The 18311-nt window shown below is 37.8% G+C and overlaps 2 protein-coding genes across 5 annotated transcripts; one reads left to right on the top strand and one right to left on the bottom strand.

The window, feature by feature from the left end:
* Window positions 1-6: 6 nt before the first annotated feature.
* Window positions 7-4041, bottom strand: hspb11 (heat shock protein, alpha-crystallin-related, b11). Of its 2 annotated transcripts, none has more exons than XM_008336803.3 (5): window positions 3907-4041; window positions 2194-2300; window positions 1416-1484; window positions 1069-1112; window positions 7-971 (listed from the first exon to the last, which is right to left on the bottom strand). In XM_008336803.3, exons 1-5 carry the CDS (start codon window positions 3996-3998, stop codon window positions 879-881), a joined length of 405 nt encoding a protein of 134 aa, XP_008335025.1. In that variant the 5' UTR covers window positions 3999-4041; the 3' UTR covers window positions 7-878. The 2 variants fall into 2 exon arrangements, with proteins under 2 accessions (XP_008335025.1, XP_024909075.1); XM_025053307.1 differs by having other exon boundaries at window positions 1069-1145.
* A 66-nt stretch (window positions 4042-4107) lies between these two features.
* On the top strand, window positions 4108-11757 carry smn1 (survival of motor neuron 1, telomeric). 3 transcript variants are annotated; one of them, XM_008336804.3, is made up of 8 exons: window positions 4126-4266; window positions 4953-5024; window positions 5334-5453; window positions 5849-6040; window positions 9337-9543; window positions 10546-10617; window positions 10785-10895; window positions 11588-11757. In XM_008336804.3, the coding sequence occupies exons 1-8, from the start codon at window positions 4219-4221 to the stop codon at window positions 11621-11623; spliced, it is 858 nt and encodes a 285-aa protein (XP_008335026.1). In that variant the 5' UTR covers window positions 4126-4218; the 3' UTR covers window positions 11624-11757. The 3 variants fall into 3 exon arrangements, 2 of the variants coding, with proteins under 2 accessions (XP_016886108.1, XP_008335026.1); XR_003048943.1 differs by having other exon boundaries at window positions 4108-4266; window positions 10546-10895; window positions 11588-11625; XM_017030619.2 differs by lacking the exon at window positions 11588-11757 and having other exon boundaries at window positions 4108-4266; window positions 10546-10637.
* The last annotated feature ends 6554 nt before the right edge of the window (window positions 11758-18311 follow it).

Here is an 18311-nt window from a genome sequence, read left to right on the forward strand (position 1 = left end):
GCTGAACCTCTTACTGACACACTGAAATGGCTCTAGAGGTAGATAGAAGTCACTGAGCAACTGTGTGTGTGTGAAAGCGGGAGAAAGTATATCAGTGCAGCAGTTGCTTTGGCTATTTTGTATGAATGAGCTTGCAGTCTTTTTAGACTCCCCAGCTTCCTGGTTAACCATCTGGTTCCTCAACCCCCCCCCCCCCCCCCTAGCTGAATTGTCCATGGTTCCTTGTTTCTTAGGGGATGTCAAATATCGCTCATGGGAGGGAGAAGGGGGGAGCATCAGTCGGCACCAATGCTAATTTAAGCCCCTGTAGCTCTAAACTAGTTAATTAGCTCGATCTCCTACACAGAGAGAAAGTTCCTTTGTCAGTGGTTTTTTCCATTCATCACAATCCAACTCTTTTATTCTGTACCACTGCCAACTATCAGCTTATGAAATTAGCAGAAAAAGCTGAATGTGGGGTTTATAAAAAAGCCTCCATCCACACATAACAGACTATACCACTTTAACTAAAAAAAGCTGAGAAAATAAGTATAATTAGAAGCTGGATGTAAAAACACTCCAGAGCTTCTGACCATATGCTGCATGCACAGCTTCACCTGATGAAGTGTGAGACGATAAAGTTTATTTTGTTTAGACATACAGTGAATTCATTGATTTGTTCTGATCAATGTCTCTTACATATTTATGAAATATTATTATCAGATTCTATCTTATTGCAGCTGTCTGCCACAAGGGAATAGTGTGTTGGTGTTGTGTGTGCGTGCGTGTGTGTCTTATCAAACCAACTCAGCATATAATGAGAGCATCTCACATATATACATATACATTCAATATGTACATCAAAAACATTTCAACTTTAATTCACACTAATCCATCTGTCAGGGCTGCACACTGACTCTGTGCACAGAGACAAAGTGATCATATCCTCTAGTGATGATGAAACGAAGGTGTGTGGCGCTACTTCCGCTGAGCTAAAAGAAAAAAACACAACCACAGGGAGCAGTTACTGTATCTAATAATCTGATAGCTTGTGGTATTTGGTATAGCTTCATTAAAATTTTGACTCACTGAGAGAGCATTTGACTGAAGATGTCCTTCTGTGTTTTCAAACTCTGTCAAGAGAAGCAGTGGTGAGCCAGTGATTTCTGAATTTGAAGGGATAAAGAGTAGATAGGACAAGACAATAACAAATGGAGAAAATTCAAAAGGAAAGAAAAGTAGGGAGGAAGGACGAAACAAAGAAAAGAAAAGAATGGATAAGAAAAAGAAGGAAGAAAAGAAGGAGGGACGGAAGGAAGGAAAGAATGAGGGGAGAAGAGAAGGAAGGAAGAAGGAAGGGAGGAAGGAAGGAAGGAAGAAAGGAAAGAAAGACAAATCAAAGGAAGAAAGGAAAAAAGATGAATGTGTTTGTTCACCTTTCTCTGTGCCAAACTCAAACTGGGAGGCACTCTGTGTCGTGTTCTTCTCTATCTTCAAGTGTTTGACTAGAAACAAGAATGGCACTGATGACATTGGTTCATACAATAAAAACACATCATTTTTGATTTTGTGGGAAAATTAAGGCCAAGAGCAAACTCTTTGTGCACAGACATATGAACCAATTCATCCTGAGAATAATCACAATTTATGTACTGCAATGTAGAAAATGTTCACAGCAGTTGGTAAATTGTTGAATTGATTGCCATGAAATTTGATGCATCCAAATTCCCTCAGCTCAACCTGCAGTCACTGTTTCCCATTTTCAACCCACTTCCTAGATTCATGTTTTTAACAGTTTGAGCGAATATAAACAAAATGTGTTGACCTTACATTACAATTTAAAACACTTTACATAAACAACAAAGGAAACTGTTTTCAAATGGATATAATTCCATACACATTCAACACTATGATAAAGTTAATCATACACAGGAAAATATAAGTGTTTCTGTGATCATATTTTAAGGGAGATATTTTATTCAATATTACACAATGCTAATTACACACAAACACAGATACACACATATGTATGCATGTATGATTTTGCCACTTGTTTTCCAATCGTATACATGGATGAACTTAAAGCATAATGAATGTCACTGTGAATTAAACCAACACTGATAGGCTTTTGTTGATTCATGTGTTTCTATTGTTTGGGTGATGAAGCATATAATCATGTTCCCTCCTTTGATTTAACTCTAAACTCATCCGTACCATTGTAACTGTCCACTGTCACAACAGAAACCATTGTGGGTTCAGCGAAGCGGATGATGAACTCCTGAGGAAACATCCCGGTGGACATCCAAAATGTGTTTGTGTTTCTGGGTAAAACAAATATCAAAAATGTTAGCACTGATGCAAAGTGCCCCCAAAGTACTCAACAATGCAAACACGTGATTTATATCTTGGTTTCAGAAGATTAAATGGTGTTTAATGGTGTGTGTAAGATAATTAGAAAACATTTTTTAAAATGTTTATACAAAATCAAAGCATGTGAAGGAAACAGGAGCTATATTATTTTTTAAACATCCACATCTGCAAGCCTTACCATCTGCAAGCCTTACCATCTGCAAGCCTTACCGGGTGGCCGAGTGGTTTAAGACTCCAGACGCAAGGTATCTACTTTCCTGTAAATGGGATTTCTGATCTCCAGTTGGAGGCGTAGGTTCGAATCCCACTTATCACAAGACATTTTGCATTGGTTTTTCAGCAATAGATTATTGCCTGCCACAGGGAAGGCCCAGGTTTGATTCCCAGTCAATGCAAGTACTTTTTTAGTGGTTCTATAGTTAAAGCAGTTATGACTGCTTACAAATCTGCCCTACACACAGAAGGTTCTGGCGTCCAGCCCCAGACGAACCACATACTTGGCGCCTTGAAGGGGTAGCCTATCCCAGCAGATCTACTGCTGAGACAACAATTCAAATTATTATTATTAATAATAAGAATATAAGGTCCCTTCAGAGTTTACTACCTGTTGGCATTTATAAAATACAAAGAAAATCATATGTTTTATCCATGGATTGAGATGTACAGAGTTCATTGAATAAATCTAAAATGAGAAAGTCATATTTGTGAAATCTATTTTTGCAAAATCAGAAATATAACTTTAAATAAATATTTTAATAATGATTTACATGGATATTTTATCACCTGTGCTAGAATTGGAAAGAAATTATGCAATGTACAAAAAGTTTAAATTTGTGGACTATTCCTGTAATTTCAGTTTGAATTTAGATTTTAAGTATTTTTAGTTCAAGGTGGAAAAAATTTGAAAAGGACACTATTTATGGAAAGAGGTTGAAGGAAATATGTGTGCCAAGGAGTATTAGGTAGGTAGAGATGTAATGCTTAATGGACTGGGGCATTTAAAGTGGAAGACCTGGGATCAGCCATCTACAGTAGAACACAAAGGAGAATGAGAGGAGACAGGCAGGGTGGAGTGGGTGAAGGCAAGTGTCGGGTGGGATGTGTGAGAGACAGATAGCAGGAGAATTGATATAGATGGTTTACAAGACAGTAGTGAGACCTATTTTTAAGTATGGTAGCATCTAGATAACAGGAGGTTAAGTTAGTATTTGAAAAATTAATGATACTCTGGTTTTTGCCAGGAAAGACGATTAGAGTTTAGAAATACACATACAATAGGGACAGACAAATAATGAGCAGTTTGAAAGAAGTTTTAAAGACATGGAGGAGACAATAAATCCTCAACCGATACAAAAGATAGGGTGAAATGGGCGTATATGATTTATTGTAACAGATAAACAGGATAGCTATCAGAACACGATGACATGGATAACAGGGGGAAACGGAATACATCATCAACTAGTTAGTAGATTGGCAGGAAGAACATTAAAACGTTACAACCGTGCCTATGTAAAACATTTAATAGAAAATAGAGTAAAGGGGGGGAAGTAAACATACCCGTCGATTATGTTTTCTGGTGGGTGGTTTTCATCACTGGACGCAGCGACTACAACCTTTGCACCCAAAGAACTCAGTGAGATGTCGGACATGATTATCGGGACACTCTCTGATTAAAAAGTACAATTTATTTAATAATAAAACAACAGCAATTGTGCCGTTTAGCTTCAGGCTTGACAAGCGACCGTCGTTGCCAAGCAAACTAAAAACTCCGTCGCAAGCTATTTACGTCACTACCGCCTCAAACCTCTTGAGCCTCGACGCACGTTGTACCTTCGTTGTTAGCTGTTAGTATTTAGCAGTTGTTTTCTCATGGCGAATGACTATAACAACGCGTTATTTACTCGTGGAGCTAACCAGGTTTGTAATGTAGAGACTAATGCACTAAGAACAACAACGATTCTTCCTTTATTCGGTTTTAGTCGTAAAGATTACAGAGAAGGGAGTAGTAGAGCTAAGCTATGCTACAAAGAGTTTGGATCAGTTTTAAGACAAAGGAGTGCATAGTGAAAAATTAGTAGCTATTTCGTCTTTTATATTTAATTGTGTTTGTATTATCACTTGTGTTGCTGCATTATTATAATACGCCGCAAATAAAAGTTAAAATACTTGAAAAGCGCAGATAGGTTTAAACACATCTTGTAGTATTGGTTGGAGGAAACGGATGAACATGTCAAGTCAGATAACTGCTAAATACGTTGCCAACATGTCTTTTGAGTCTAATGTCCTTTTGTCAATCTGTTGTATCCAGAAATAAAAAAAATAATGCACTGGTTTTAAAGTCTCCTGTCAGACATGCAGTTTAAAACAAACCCACAAAAATCCTGACTTAATTACTATACAACATTGGTTCTTTGAACTAAAAACAATGATCTTTAGCAGTAGACCTTTGGCCTTAAAAAATATTTTATTTGTTAAAGAAAGTGGGCTGGAATAATTTGGAGTGTTGCCTGAGAATCATTGACACTTACCACCAATGCCTGAATTCTGTTTTTTGGCTAAAGGAGGTCATAATTGACCATAATTCTATTATTTTTCTTTTACAGAGTGATGATTCTGACATTTGGGATGACACAGCACTGATAAAGGCCTATGACAAGGCAGTAGCATCATTCAAGGTAAAATTGATAGTTATGTTTGGTTATATGGACAATAGTGGCTTGGTGGTTAAGGTAAGGAAGGTTGTAAGTTCGAATCCACCAGGTCCCACTGAGGTGCAGTGAGCATGGCAGTTTCCACATGTACTGCTCCACGAGTGCTTACCATGAGCTGTCCCCCTGCTCACTGTTTTGATGGGTCAAAAGCAGAGGGCAAATTTAATTGTGTGCTGTGTTTTGCTTTGCATCAATGACAAATTACGTTCACAAAATTTTACATGTTAACATGAGTGACTACTTTACCTGTTCTTTTCTGCTGATTTTTTGCAGACTGCACTTAAAGGAGATGAAGTTCCACAGCCTTCAAAGAAAGAGCAACCCAAAAAAAAACGCAAAAGCAACAAAAAGAACCAAAGCAGAAAGAAAAACAGTGCACCAACAGATGGACAGGTGTGTTAATATTTACTTTAATATACTCCATACCTTTCACTGAGACGACTGACTATGATGTAACTGTACAGAATAATCATGATTCTGTACACACCTCGATCACAGTTTGGAGTATTTTCTGTACAAAATAAATGTTTGGTGGCATCTGTTAACTAATAATATGTAAAATATTGAGGTTCCCTAATTTCATAAATAAATATAAAAATTGGATTTGTTTGTATTAGGTTGGTATTGATATACATATGTTACAGCCACTAACTATTATTAACTTTAATTAATATTATATTATAATATTAATAATAATATTAAAATTAATAAATATTATTATTATTAACTGGCCACTGAATTAAGTGCTTTTCATGCTTTAACTTTGATTGCAATTTGTGCTCTGACAGTGGCAGGTTGGCGACTCGTGCTGTGCTTATTGGGCACAGGATGGCCAACTCTACCCAGCAACAATCTCCTCTATAGACAAACTGAGAGGCACCTGTTTGGTGGTTTATAAAGACTATGGGAATGAGGAGGAGCAGAAACTTGGAGACCTCCTCCAAAGACTTTCTGAAGGAGAGGAAGAAACAAATGTTCAGGTAAAAAATATATTTTATTCGCTGTACTTGGTGAAAAAATTAAAACATCACCTGTGTGAAAATGCAGTTACAATTTTTATATTACATTTTATTCTATATGAGGACTTGCATGTGTATTCTGGAGTATGTGTTTAAAAAGTCAAGAGACAGCTTGTGGTGAAAGCAGACAGAGTTCACTGTTTTGACATTGGAACCATGCAGAGGCAGAGCTCTTTAATCATTTAAAAAAGACCAAGAGCAACTATGACCGACAAATACAAAGTCAGAAAAGGCATTGAAGCAAAACCACATTGATATGTTGCACATCAATCACTAATATAAGGTGTATTCTATACTACAGCAGCGGTACTACCAGAGTTGTAATGGACCAGTTTCCACGACCTTTGATTGAGTTACTGACAAGAACTTATTCAGTGTAGTTTGTTAAAATGTTGAACTTATTTCTTACCATTATAATTCAAATGTACAAACACAACTGTAGTAAAGAACACTTCAATAGAGCACAGCGGGTTAGTACTGGTGTATGGCGTGAATACCTGTCTGTCTTCTACAGCAGTTTCAAGTCATCCTGGGAAAATCTTGGAAAACCCTTTCTAGAAAATAGGAGGGTCCATATTTATGGTTGTCTTTAAAACTTGAAGTTGCAGAAATTATTAAAGTTTATATTGAATTGGAAAATGTCATACAAATGTTGAGTAAAAATTGTTTTTATTCTGGTCACAATACGTCTCAGCATTCTTATCAGCGGGTCATCATGAACAAAAGGTCATAGTTAATAAGTTAAAGTAAACATGTGAAAATATTTTTTTTAAATAAACAAATATGACATTTCCAGAGAACACCACACAATTGCGGTAGTTTGAACCCTCCTCTGTAAATCGTCAACAAGTGTGTCTCTCCACAGTAAACCAGAGAGGTCTGCTTGACTCTGATGTTACCTGGATCCATTATACTGTAGCTCAGTGTTAACTTGTAACAGTGTCAAAATAATCAGCAATTGACTAGACTATAAAAAATTACTAATAAATTATTTCAAAACAAAATAAATCTACCACCAATACAACAATTCAGAGGCACAGTGAGAGGAATAAACAGAGCTTTAAACACTGGGTTCAATTTGTCCTTATCAGCTGATGTTTTCCTATATCAGGTTTTAGTATCTGAGACAGAAAATTACTTCTTCTTTTCTCGAACTTCAGCAACACATTGTTATTTCAGTAAACTGTCAATTTATTGGTAAACCATTTTATCAGTGATACAGTTCAGATAGGGGGGAAAATCCAAATTTTGTTCCCTGCCCTGCTGAAGCTCGCAGCGATGCAGTGATTTATGGAGCAAAGGACAACTTAGTACAAGCACAGAGAGACACAGTTTATTCTATTAAGAATAAGAAATACAAGAAAACTTAGCTAAAGTTTTACACTTTTCTCCTGAGTGCGCAGCAGGAAAACCCTTTTTAATTAGGGTTAGGGTTAGAAAGTGTATGGTTCTAGGATGAAATCTTTTATATTCACACTATATTTGATTTGTGTCTATGATTAGCATAAGATACATATTTATCTTATCATTTTGTGACTACAAAATGGCCTGAACTCCACTGTTCTGGACTGTATACTCCTTTTCATAGTCCTGTAGCAGTGGCAGTTTCGAGCCCTGGCCCCCTTCTATTCCGTTCATTCCCTGTGGTATAAACACACAGGTACTGGTACTATACTGGAACTGAATCTTGTCGTTAGTGCACCTTTTGCAGTTAAAAAAAACTCTGCAGAATTCATGTTGCCACTGTAAGTATCTTGAGCATCAGCATTCTGCAGTTAAAAGTTGTTTTTTTATGCCAAGACCCCCTGGGGTCAGCTGTTACAAAAAGGGCTGCAGTCCATGCAGAACATTATTCTTGCATTTTTATTCTTGCTTTGTTTTTTATGGTTATATAATGCAATGTATATACCTTATTTTCCTGACCATAAGGCGCGCTGCATTTAAGGCGCACTATCAATGAACTGGAATATTTTCATACATAAGTCGCATTAAGCGAAACAATTAAGCGGAACAATCAAGCATGCCCGGATCCCTCTCGTCATTAGCCGAGCCAGTCTAGTTGCTGTTAATTGGTTGTTCCCTGATTATTCCGGCCTTCGTGAAAGCTCGGACGACATTTCAGACCGATACCTTAGCCCAGGCATCCACGATCCATTGGCTGATAGTGGCGTAACTCGCCCGGCGTTGCCTCCCTGTCTTGGTGAATGTGTGTTCGCCTTTTGTCTTCCAGTGCTCCAACGCAGATTTAAACGACCGTTAAACCCAATATTTAGCGGTTGGAATTCTTTGGTCAATCCACCCGAAATGATGGCATGCCCAGAAGTAATTTGCTTCACTTGAGTTTTGGCAATATCGGTGAGATGGGCGCGCATAGGGTCACCGATCAATAGGGACGGAGAATTGTGGAAAAGGGTAGTGAACTAAGTTGGACACTGGAGGACGCTGTTGTTGTTGGTCGCTCCTCCAGAGTCAGGCGGTTGTCACTATTTTTGTTCTGGTTGGTCACCGTGTTGTTTTTTCGACGCTGTTCCGTGCGGAAGTGCAGATGTTGTTTTGCAGAGAGAGAGTGTGTTTTTCCTGCATCTTTAAAAAAATGAGAAATAAAGAGTTCTTGACCACGAAATAAATCGACTGCCTGCGTCTGAGTCGTCCTGTATCGCGCCATACATCGACAATACAAAAACACAACGCAGAATCTCCGGGTGTTTGGAGGCTCGACGCAACGTTGCACGTATTTGGGTTACACATCCATACTGTAACAATTGTTGTTGAGCATCTTCTAATTGTGAAAACAGAGTTAAACGTCATTGTTGGCTCCCAGTGTGCTTCAGTTGTGTGACATCATGTTTGATGCGCTGTGTGGTTTGGCTTTACAAAATCGGTTCGAGCTCAGCGCAACCAGAAGTAATACATAAGGCGCACTGGGTTATAAGGCGCACTGTTGCTTTTTTCGAGAAAATTAAAGGCTTTTGAGTGCGCTTTATAGTGGGGAAAATACGGTATTTAAGAAATATATGAAAGAAACGTTTCTTCTTCTGTAGCAGTTTCCTCTCCCTGTTCTTCAGAGCACGATGCCCCATCTGCAGCTCACGTTATTTTTCAGATGGATTATTAAATAAAAAAGTTAGAAAGTGCTGATTGCCCACATAGATGAATACAGTCCTCTGAGGCTTGCTGTGATACAAGTCTGGTACAAATCCAGTTTTAGATACAAAACATGTTGTTGCTAATGTTGTGCTGCTTTCTCTGCAATTAAGGTAAATGAAGCAGAGTCATCCACAGAAGAGAGTGAGGCATCGTCTACAGTCAACCACCACAAACAGCAGCCTCGCAGTAAAGCTCAGAAATCCAGGGCTCAAAAGGAGGATCCATTTACTTTTCCTCTACAGCCACCTCCTCCGATGTGGGGTTCTGGGTTCTCGGGGTCCTTTCCAGGCCCACCACCCATGTATGGCATGAAACAGGTAAGAACAAAGTAATCATATTTTCAACATTTGAGTTATTTATATATGTTAATATGTTTGCTAGGGATCTAAAAGTCTAGTCTCCATATTTTTCTATTAATTCTCAATACTGCGCGTGTGTGTGTATCTGCTATGAAATAGAAACATAATTTTAACATTTCATTTCAACTTTTTATTTTAAAGAATGCACATGGAATTAATAATAGAGCAATAAAGACCTAACACACATAGGGTAAAACCTCTAAAAGACTGCACTCATAAGTGATTTTATTTTAACAAATATAACAGGAAAAGTCTTAAACTGTGCTGCTGTCTCGGGCCAGACTTGCGCTGATGCTCTACTTTCCCTCACATGAGACGAGTGGCTGATTTAAATCATTTTGGTGAGATCCATATATATCATATGGCAGTGATAATCAACTGCCAGGCTGTGAGCCCAATCTCGCCAACCGAAGTGCCCAATCCAGTCTGCAACTGGATTCCAAAATGAACATCAAAAAATAATGTTTATATGATTTTTATTTCATTTTATTTGGGTGTCTGGTCCCCAAAATGTCTGTCCAAAATATTCTGGCCCTCTGATTCCAGCCATATAGTCTCAGACGATATCATGTATTAAATATAACAATACATCTTAAATATGTTAAATATCTCATCTTAAATACTTTATATATCACCCACCTCAATACACCCTCCCCCTCTGTATGTAGGACCATTGTCCATTTCCACTGAAATCTCTGCTGTATTTTCAATTTTTAATCCCCCAAAACAGTATTTGTATTGAAAAAAGGAAATTTGTCATTGGTACATTTCCCTCCTCTGCCGTACACACAAGAAATGTATAAAAATCATATTAAATTGATCTAGCAATTAAACCGTGTCCTGAGGGGGTCCCGCCCCAATTTTTGGGAACTACTGAAGTAGAGTGTTTAAGTTTAATTTTGAATATTTGAGAGGTTTTGTTGAATATTGTTGAATCGTTTTTTGTTTTTTGTTTTTTAGAAAGGAAGCAGACATTCTGCTGCACATGGCCCCGTTCCTCCGTGGCCTCCCATGATGAATTTCGGTCCACCAGTGGGTTGGAAATACATCTTGTATACACTCTTTGATACTATAACAGATTGTCTCTGGCCCTGTGTGTTTTTGCGTCATTCTGCTGCTGAGATGAAAAACAAACTGTTCATGTGTGTGTTTGCCATTTGTCATCTCCCATCATTTACATTCTCATCACACTCCCTCAGATGATTCCTCCTCCTCCTCCACCAATGAACCCTGATGTGGGGGATGACGAGGCCTTGGGCAGCATGCTCATCTCCTGGTACATGAGTGGATATCACACAGGATATTACCTGGTATGTACACCGAGGCTAACTGGGTAAATAAATGAATATATTGTGATTTGCCAGACTGATGAATGAAGATTTTTCTCAGTTACTGACACTTTATCTTGTGATGATGCATCATCCCTGTTGTTATGCTAATGAGGTAATAGCTTATTAGAAGAAACTTTATTTAAAGTATGGCTGTACTTAGTTCACTAATTGTTTTGGTGAGCAATCTCTTCTTTGATTTTCTGACTTTTGAGGTAGAGTTGAGTTTGAGTGAATGATAAGTTGAATAACTGAAAAAGTGATTAAGTAGTTTAGAAAATAATTATAAATCTTATCCCTAGTTTCCGTGTTGCTTGTTCTCTGCACAATATTTTAGAACAATAGGAAAGCAAGTTCTTTTTTGTGTGACAAAAGTCACAGTAGAGAAGATGTCAACTGCCTACTCTTTTAGTCCCTTCAGTTTTTTTGTTACAATATTGCTTTGAGGAGAAGTTTTCCAAATTTGATTTACATCAGAAAATAAGTAGAAATTACACAATAAAAACAACACAAATAAAGCAGGAAGTCAGAAATGTGCCTGACCGACTGCTCTTTGAAAACTGAAAGAAAATTGTGAAAATATTCTGACTTCAAAACAAAATTCTTACTTTTGAATTTTGTCTTTTTCATGTTTTTAAAGAATCATGCTGAAATATTCTCTTTTTTTTTAACAGGGGTTGAAACAAGCTCGCAAAGACACTGACAACTGAACAAAACTGCACCACAAGTAAAATAGTTCTTTCTAACGCTCATTGCAATGTGATTTATAATGTTCTGGGTCTGAGGACAACACTTTTGTATGCTTTTGTAAATAGAATAAATAAAGGTTATCAGAGCAACATTATTACCGGTAAGTGGTTTCTTTGATTTTCTTTGTGCTGTTGTTTTCACGTCAGCTATGATTTTAAAAAAGAGTGTGTTAAATTGCAGGGGATTGTAAGGAATTAGTTGGCCTTGGATTATTTATGCATTTCAATTGTTGCAATTTCATGTAATGTCCAGTAGAAGTCAGACTTGTATAATGTATTTTTCCCATAGGAGAGTACATGGCTAGAAAACACAGCATGTTTGAACGTAAACTGAATTCCTACAGAGCTCTTTTCTATCAGTGGACATGTTCTACAGTAGTGTCTCCTAGAGAACTTAACTGGTCATCAGACTGCAGTGCTGTTTTGGTCCCTGAGGTGTTCCCATACAGTTGATTCACAGCATCAGTCAGAATAAGCCCTGGATTCCAGCCCTCTGTTTTTCCCTGTGGTGTTTTTCTCAGCTACAGCCAAATATAGGCTTGGATCCATCATAACATTTTTTAGCTCACATCTGAGCGAATATTCCAGCATGATGACAGACAAGATTTTAGCAACAGACGTTATAATATTATGGCCAGCGGTGCAGGCGAAGACAAATCATAGGCGAACATCGCTATGATGATCGAGGTCATTAAAAAACATTTAGTTTTATATAATTAAAAACTCGACGTTCCAGAAATTACAGTTTAGCTTGCGATCAAGTTGACAACTTGTGACTTTGAGAAAATTATGACTAACTGTCATATTATGCGTTCTACATGTAAGAACTACGCTGTGAAAGCTTTATGGTCAAATTGTAATAACAGACTCAGTAAATGGAGAAAACTCACTCACCAAAAAGATAAGAACATCAAACTATTTTAATTTGATAAGAACTTGATTAAAAACAAATGAGAGATTTTCTTTTTCCAATCTGCAAAATACGTAGAGGAGAGTATATTCAAGCAGAAAATGTTTAGTGCATATTGACTCAAAAAAGTTAAAAGTCTGGAAGGAACTTCAGCTCAGTCTGAAAAAAACCCCTCAAGAGCTCAGCTGCAAAACTGTCTTCCAACATGAGAACGTGGAACATACTCTTAAACCAGTGAAGCAGTATGTTAAAGGTGCTTCACTGAATAAACTGAATATGTACGTTCCATACCAGAGGACCATGATATACTGTATGAAGGAGCTCCAGTGATTTGCCAAAGAAGAAATCCATTAGGAACATGTTGAAACCTGTCTCAAGTATTAAAATATATTTTATTTTAAATTCAAGTTAAATCTAACAAACATAAAATATCATCATCTGCATTATGCATGTACAACAGTGATCATCATCTGGCCCACAGGCCGATTCCGGTCCACCAAACTGTCCTAACAGGCCTGTGACATGATTCCAAATTATGATTTATGATAAAAATATTTATCTTTCTAGAAAAAAAGAAAACCCTGGCTCTCTGACAACTATAGTTGCTGACCCCTAGATCTACAGTCAGTAGATCCCCATTGAAAGACATATTCCAATTGAGATGATGATACATATTTTTTATAAATAGAAGTTGCGCCTATATAGAAAGTATTTTTTAACTTTGCAATATTTTTAACTTAACTTCAACTCACTTCTCAAGATCTTTGTCTTCTGTGAAGTTATACAACAAAATGCTATTGTTTGTGTATTTTTCTTCTTCATAATGACGTGGCTCTAACTGTCTCTAAACCAAAACTAGGTACACCAGGGTACACAAGCCAGTGTTACTATAGTGATACTGTAGTGTCGGTCCCAAGCCCGGATAAATGGTGAGGGTTGCGTCAGGAAGGGCATCCATGTAAAACTTTTAGCCAAATCAAATATGAAAATCACTAAAACAATTTCCATACCGGTTCGGTCAAGACCCAGGTTAACAACGACCACCAACGGTGCTGTTGACCAACAGGGCACTGATGGAAATTGGACTACTGTTGGTCAAAGACAAAGAAGAAGAGGAGGGCGATTCATTCGGACAGTAAGAGAAAAGAGGAAGGATAGAAGTGTTGGTCTTAAGTTTGGAACTCTAAATGTAGGTACAATTACAGGGAAAAGTAGAGAACTGGCTAATATGATGGAGAAAAGAAGAGTAGACATCTTGTGTGTCCAGGAGACCAGGTGGAAGGGCAGTAAGGCTAGAAACATTGGAGAAGGCTACAAACTGTTTTATCGTGGTTCAGATGGGAAGAGAAATGGGGTAGGGGTGATCCTAAAGGAAGAATATGTAAGAAATGCGGTGGAGGAGAAACGAGAGTCAGACAGGTTGATGTGTGTGAAGGTAGAAATAGAAGGAGTGATGATTAATGTTGTTAGTGGTTATGCCCCACAGGTGGGCTGTGAGTTAGAAGAAAAGGATAAGTTCTGGAAAGAGCAGGACAGAACAGCAGAGAACAGACTGGAGTACAAAGAGAGGACAAGGGAGGTGAAGAGGGAAGTGGCCAAGGCCAAACAAAAGGCATATGAGGAGTTGTATGAGAGTTTGGACACAAAGGAAGGAGAAAAGGAGTTGTATAGATTGGCAAGACAGAGAAATCAAGCTGGGAAGGATGAGCAGCAGGTGAGGTTGATTAAGGACAGACATGGGAATGTAATCACAAGTGAGGAAAGTGTGCTGAGAAGATGGAAGGAATACTTTGAGGAGTTGTTGAATGAGGAAAATGAAAGGTAAAATAGAAATGAGGAACCAGAGACTATTAGGAAGAAAATAGATCACGTTAGAAAGGATGAAGTAAAGTGATGTTGTAACAACTACAGAGAGATAAAGTTGATGAGTCACACAATGAAGATTTGAGAAAGAGTAGTTGAAGCTAGGTTGAGGCAGGAAGTGGAGATTTGTGAACAACAGTAAGGTTTCATACCTAGGAAGAGTACCACAGATGCAATATTTGCCTTGAGGATGCTGATGGAGAAGTACAGAGAAGGCCGGAATTGTTTATTTGTAGATTTAGAAAAGCTATATGACAAAGTGCCAAGGGAGGAATTGTGGTTTTGTATGAGGAAGTCAGGAGTGGCAGAGAAGTATGTTAGTTTGGTGCAGGACATGTATGAGAATAGTACAACAGTGGATACATTGGTAGAAGAATGTTAAAGATATCTATGAAGATTCTCAGTCATCCAGGTCATGGTCAAGTTCTGTTAGGCAACTTAACGTGAATTTTCTAAAAGAAGACGTTTCACCTCTCATCCAAGAGGCTTCTTCAGTTCTAACTGGTGGTGGGGAGTACAGTGCAATGCTAGAGATGGAGCTACCAGGTAGGAGACAAAGAGGAAGGCCAAAGAGGAGATATATGGATGCAGTGAGGGAGGACATGCAGATAGTTGGAGTCAGAGTAGAAGATACAGAGAACAGGGTAATATGGAAAGCAATGATTCGCTGTGGCAACGTCTGAAAAAAGGGACAAATTTGAAAGAAAAAGAAGAAGAAGCTCTTATTGTCTCTGCTTATGACCTTGAATCAAACTTTGTTCCTGACAAACAAACTAAAGCTTTTGTGAATATAAAAAAAACCTTGAAAACTTGTAAAGTCAGACAACAATTTAAAACGTTTCAGTGGCAGAACACAAGGTTAATTACATTACTGGATCTCATTAATTGTTGATTTCTTTATTCCTGACTTATCCTTCAACAAAGGATCTCGGAATGCGTTATGGTTGAGTAATGTAAAAACAGTGAGGTTAAGGGCTGTAAGTTACGGTGAGATTATATTTAGAGTATAGAAAAAACACATGTAATTACAGTTAGAGCGGCTGCAATCATCCCTGTGAGCCTCCAGCTAGTTTATTCCATGAAAAGAAAGCTAAACACTCTTCCTGTATTTTTAAAACTCGGTGGTTTTTCTCTCTGCTTACACCCACCATTCCAGCTCTAAGCTGGTGGGCAATTAACCCTGCGCTAATGTGCATGTGCATGCACGTGTGTGTGTTCAAACTAGACTATGCTTCTGTGGTGCGATGGACAACATGACTTTTTTTTACAGCTTGTGATCCTCCTGCAGCTGCCATGGCCTCCTCGAGAAAATTGCTCTCTTTATTTGTGCACCAACTGTGGTCCACATTTCATGACCCTGTGTGACTGTTGCCAGTGTTGACTGTTGCTGCTGCAGTCACTCTTTCTTTTTCTTTTTTTTTTTTTGCTTTACGTGTTTTGTGTAGAGAGGAGCAGGACTATATGTGGGCTTTACAAACAGAATTTGAATGAGAGGTGATAAGCCAGACCTATCTGTTTCCCACAGATGGACTTTAAATTTGCTACACTGAAGTCTGCACATAAGCTCCGATGCCTGTCAGACTCTGGGAGCAAAATGAGCTGCCCAAAGGGCCCAGTCAGAATAGAACTAGGGATCAGATCCTGCTTGGGATAAGCATTGCCCCTCTCTGTACCCCCCACTGACCAGAGAGGCTTGCAAACATCATCTGCATTTACACAGTCCCTTCTCTGCTAGAGCGAGATCACATTGCTGCATGAATTACAGCGCCTTCAGTTATTTACTCAGACTCTCCACATCAACAAACATCCTGCTTTTAAATCAGAGACTGAGGGGAAGATTAAAAAAAATCAGAGGTTGATGCATTTTCCTTCTTGTCCACAGAGACCAGGCACAAACACTTGGTGCACAACTACAATCATCACCATTACGTTTGGTGCAAACACCATTAAATCCAAACTGATTGGGGTTTTTCAAACACAACAAAAATCTGTATTCAGAAGAAATTCTGAGAGATTAATCCATGATTAAACATCAGATTATAGTGTAGGTGAGAGTTAGCAGAAGGAAGCACAACTGTGCACCAAACTGTTGACTGTGTTTCTTCGAAAACAAAAGCCTGTAAAAGTGACAATAAATTTAGATTTTATGGCAGACGACAGATTGCTGCTTTAGTACTGTTTACAATTCAGACTAAAATTAACCTCAGAAAAGGGTTTTGTGATGGCAGGTGTCATAAGTTACTTCAATTGTGTTGTAAATACAAAGTAAACTGACAATTACATCCTCACATAAAACTAATTTAACTGCAATGACTTTAATTGTTGTGGCATCACTGTTTTTTTAAATTGATGGCTCCTGTATTTCTAAACCACAGGGTCATGGTGCAAAGGGCAAAAGGCATGAGCTTTTTGCTGTGAGCAAGTAAATATAATGTCATGTTTTAGTATTTCGCAAAGCCTTTAATTATTTCATTACTTTAATTTACTAAATGAAGTACGACATGTGTTGTGATCTTTTTAACCCTGATCAGATCAGTGTCTGACATTTTATTCACTACATTTCAGTAAGTCTGTGCTTAAAACCACTAGTGTATCACTCTGTGTCAAAAGCCTTTGACTTTCTACCACAGATCTGTCACTTAGACCATGTTGATATGACCTCTGTCTTAGTTAGACTGGTCGTCAGTGACATTTTGACCTGTAAAGAATTCCACTCACAGCAGGTGTAATAAAGCTCTGGTGCCACTTTGGCTTGTCATNNTCCTGCTGGACCTTTGTGCTTGGTTGTTGTTGCTAATAAACTAAATTTGGTGGCCAAAATTTCAAAAAATAAAAAAATAAAAACTCCAACACAACACGTGAGTGTGTGAGTAAAGACAGTAAATAAGTTGGGGTCAAAACTTTCTTTTTTGAGCATCTATGCATTTCCACACATGTACAAGACCATGGCTCCATTCATATTCAAATGAAGGTTGGCGTCAGTCTAGGACCCCACACATGGACACTTGGTCTTAGATGTCATTCCAGCAGTGGTGCAGTTTGAATGACGCTGAGTGTTAGAGAAAGAGAATGTCAGTGTCGGCATTAGTGAAACTTCACACATAACCTTAAGAAAACAGCTAATGTTACTTTATATGTTACAAAACAAAAAAGGAATAAATCACCGACTGGACAGATGAAACTTTGATTGTCTCACATGACAAGCAAATTGGTCACTAATCCAGGCTTAGAAATGATCAAAATGTGAGGCAGCTGAGCTGACTCACATTTTGATCATTCTAAATTCATTTTGAATTCAATTCTAAATTTCTAAATAAATTCTAAATTTCTAAATGAATTCTAAATTTCTAAATAAATAAAACAATTCTAAATAAATAAAAAAATGTCAATTTTTTTTCTTAAAATTTTTTATTAATTTTTATTTTTTAAATGCCTTACAATGAGAAAAGTGTGAGTTTTCACAACCCACACAGGCTGCAACCTTCTGCATGTAAGGCAAGTGTGATAACCACTACACCATTTGTGTTCTCCAACTGTTGACTTCTGAGTGAAATGGAAGCTACATGAGTTTTAGCTTGTACTGAAAACTAGGAATATTTCAGTTCTTTTATGCACAGTTGGTCATTTTAAATAAATAAAACAATTGCAAAATTCAATAATTTAGTACCACAAACTGACCAATAGAAAAAAAATGCAATGGAAATAAAAACAATGTGTGATCCATCAGTTAGAAACGTGGACTAGGTGACTGTATTATTTACATTACTCTTTGTACTATACATATATTTAATATATTCAACTACTGGTACTGACATGGTGCGCACGCGTTTTGAGCCTCGATCCACCCTTGCTGCTGGACGTCATTCATAAACTGGC

The sequence above is a fragment of the Cynoglossus semilaevis genome, chromosome Z (assembly GCF_000523025.1).
Source record: "Cynoglossus semilaevis isolate Cse_v1.0 chromosome Z, Cse_v1.0, whole genome shotgun sequence".
NCBI classification, from domain to species: domain Eukaryota; kingdom Metazoa; phylum Chordata; class Actinopteri; order Pleuronectiformes; family Cynoglossidae; genus Cynoglossus; species Cynoglossus semilaevis.

What these genes read in the sequence shown, in the direction of transcription:
- smn1 (XM_008336804.3), top strand. Translation starts at nt 4,219, where the DNA reads ATGGCGAATGACTATAACAACGCGTTATTTACTCGTGGAGCTAACCAG. An exon ending in CCATGTATGGCATGAAACAG is followed by an intron (nt 9,544 to 10,545) that starts GTAAGAACAAAG and finishes TTTGTTTTTTAG; the next exon opens with AAAGGAAGCAGACATTCTGC. An exon ending in TGATGAATTTCGGTCCACCA is followed by an intron (nt 10,618 to 10,784) that starts GTGGGTTGGAAA and finishes ACACTCCCTCAG; the next exon opens with ATGATTCCTCCTCCTCCTCC.
- hspb11 (XM_025053307.1), bottom strand. Translation starts at nt 3,998, where the DNA reads ATGTCCGACATCTCACTGAGTTCTTTGGGTGCAAAGGTTGTAGTCGCT. An exon ending in GACAGTGGACAGTTACAATG is followed by an intron (nt 1,485 to 2,193) that starts GTACGGATGAGT and finishes TCTTGTTTCTAG; the next exon opens with TCAAACACTTGAAGATAGAG. An exon ending in TTCAGTCAAATGCTCTCTCA is followed by an intron (nt 972 to 1,068) that starts GTGAGTCAAAAT and finishes TTTTTCTTTTAG; the next exon opens with CTCAGCGGAAGTAGCGCCAC.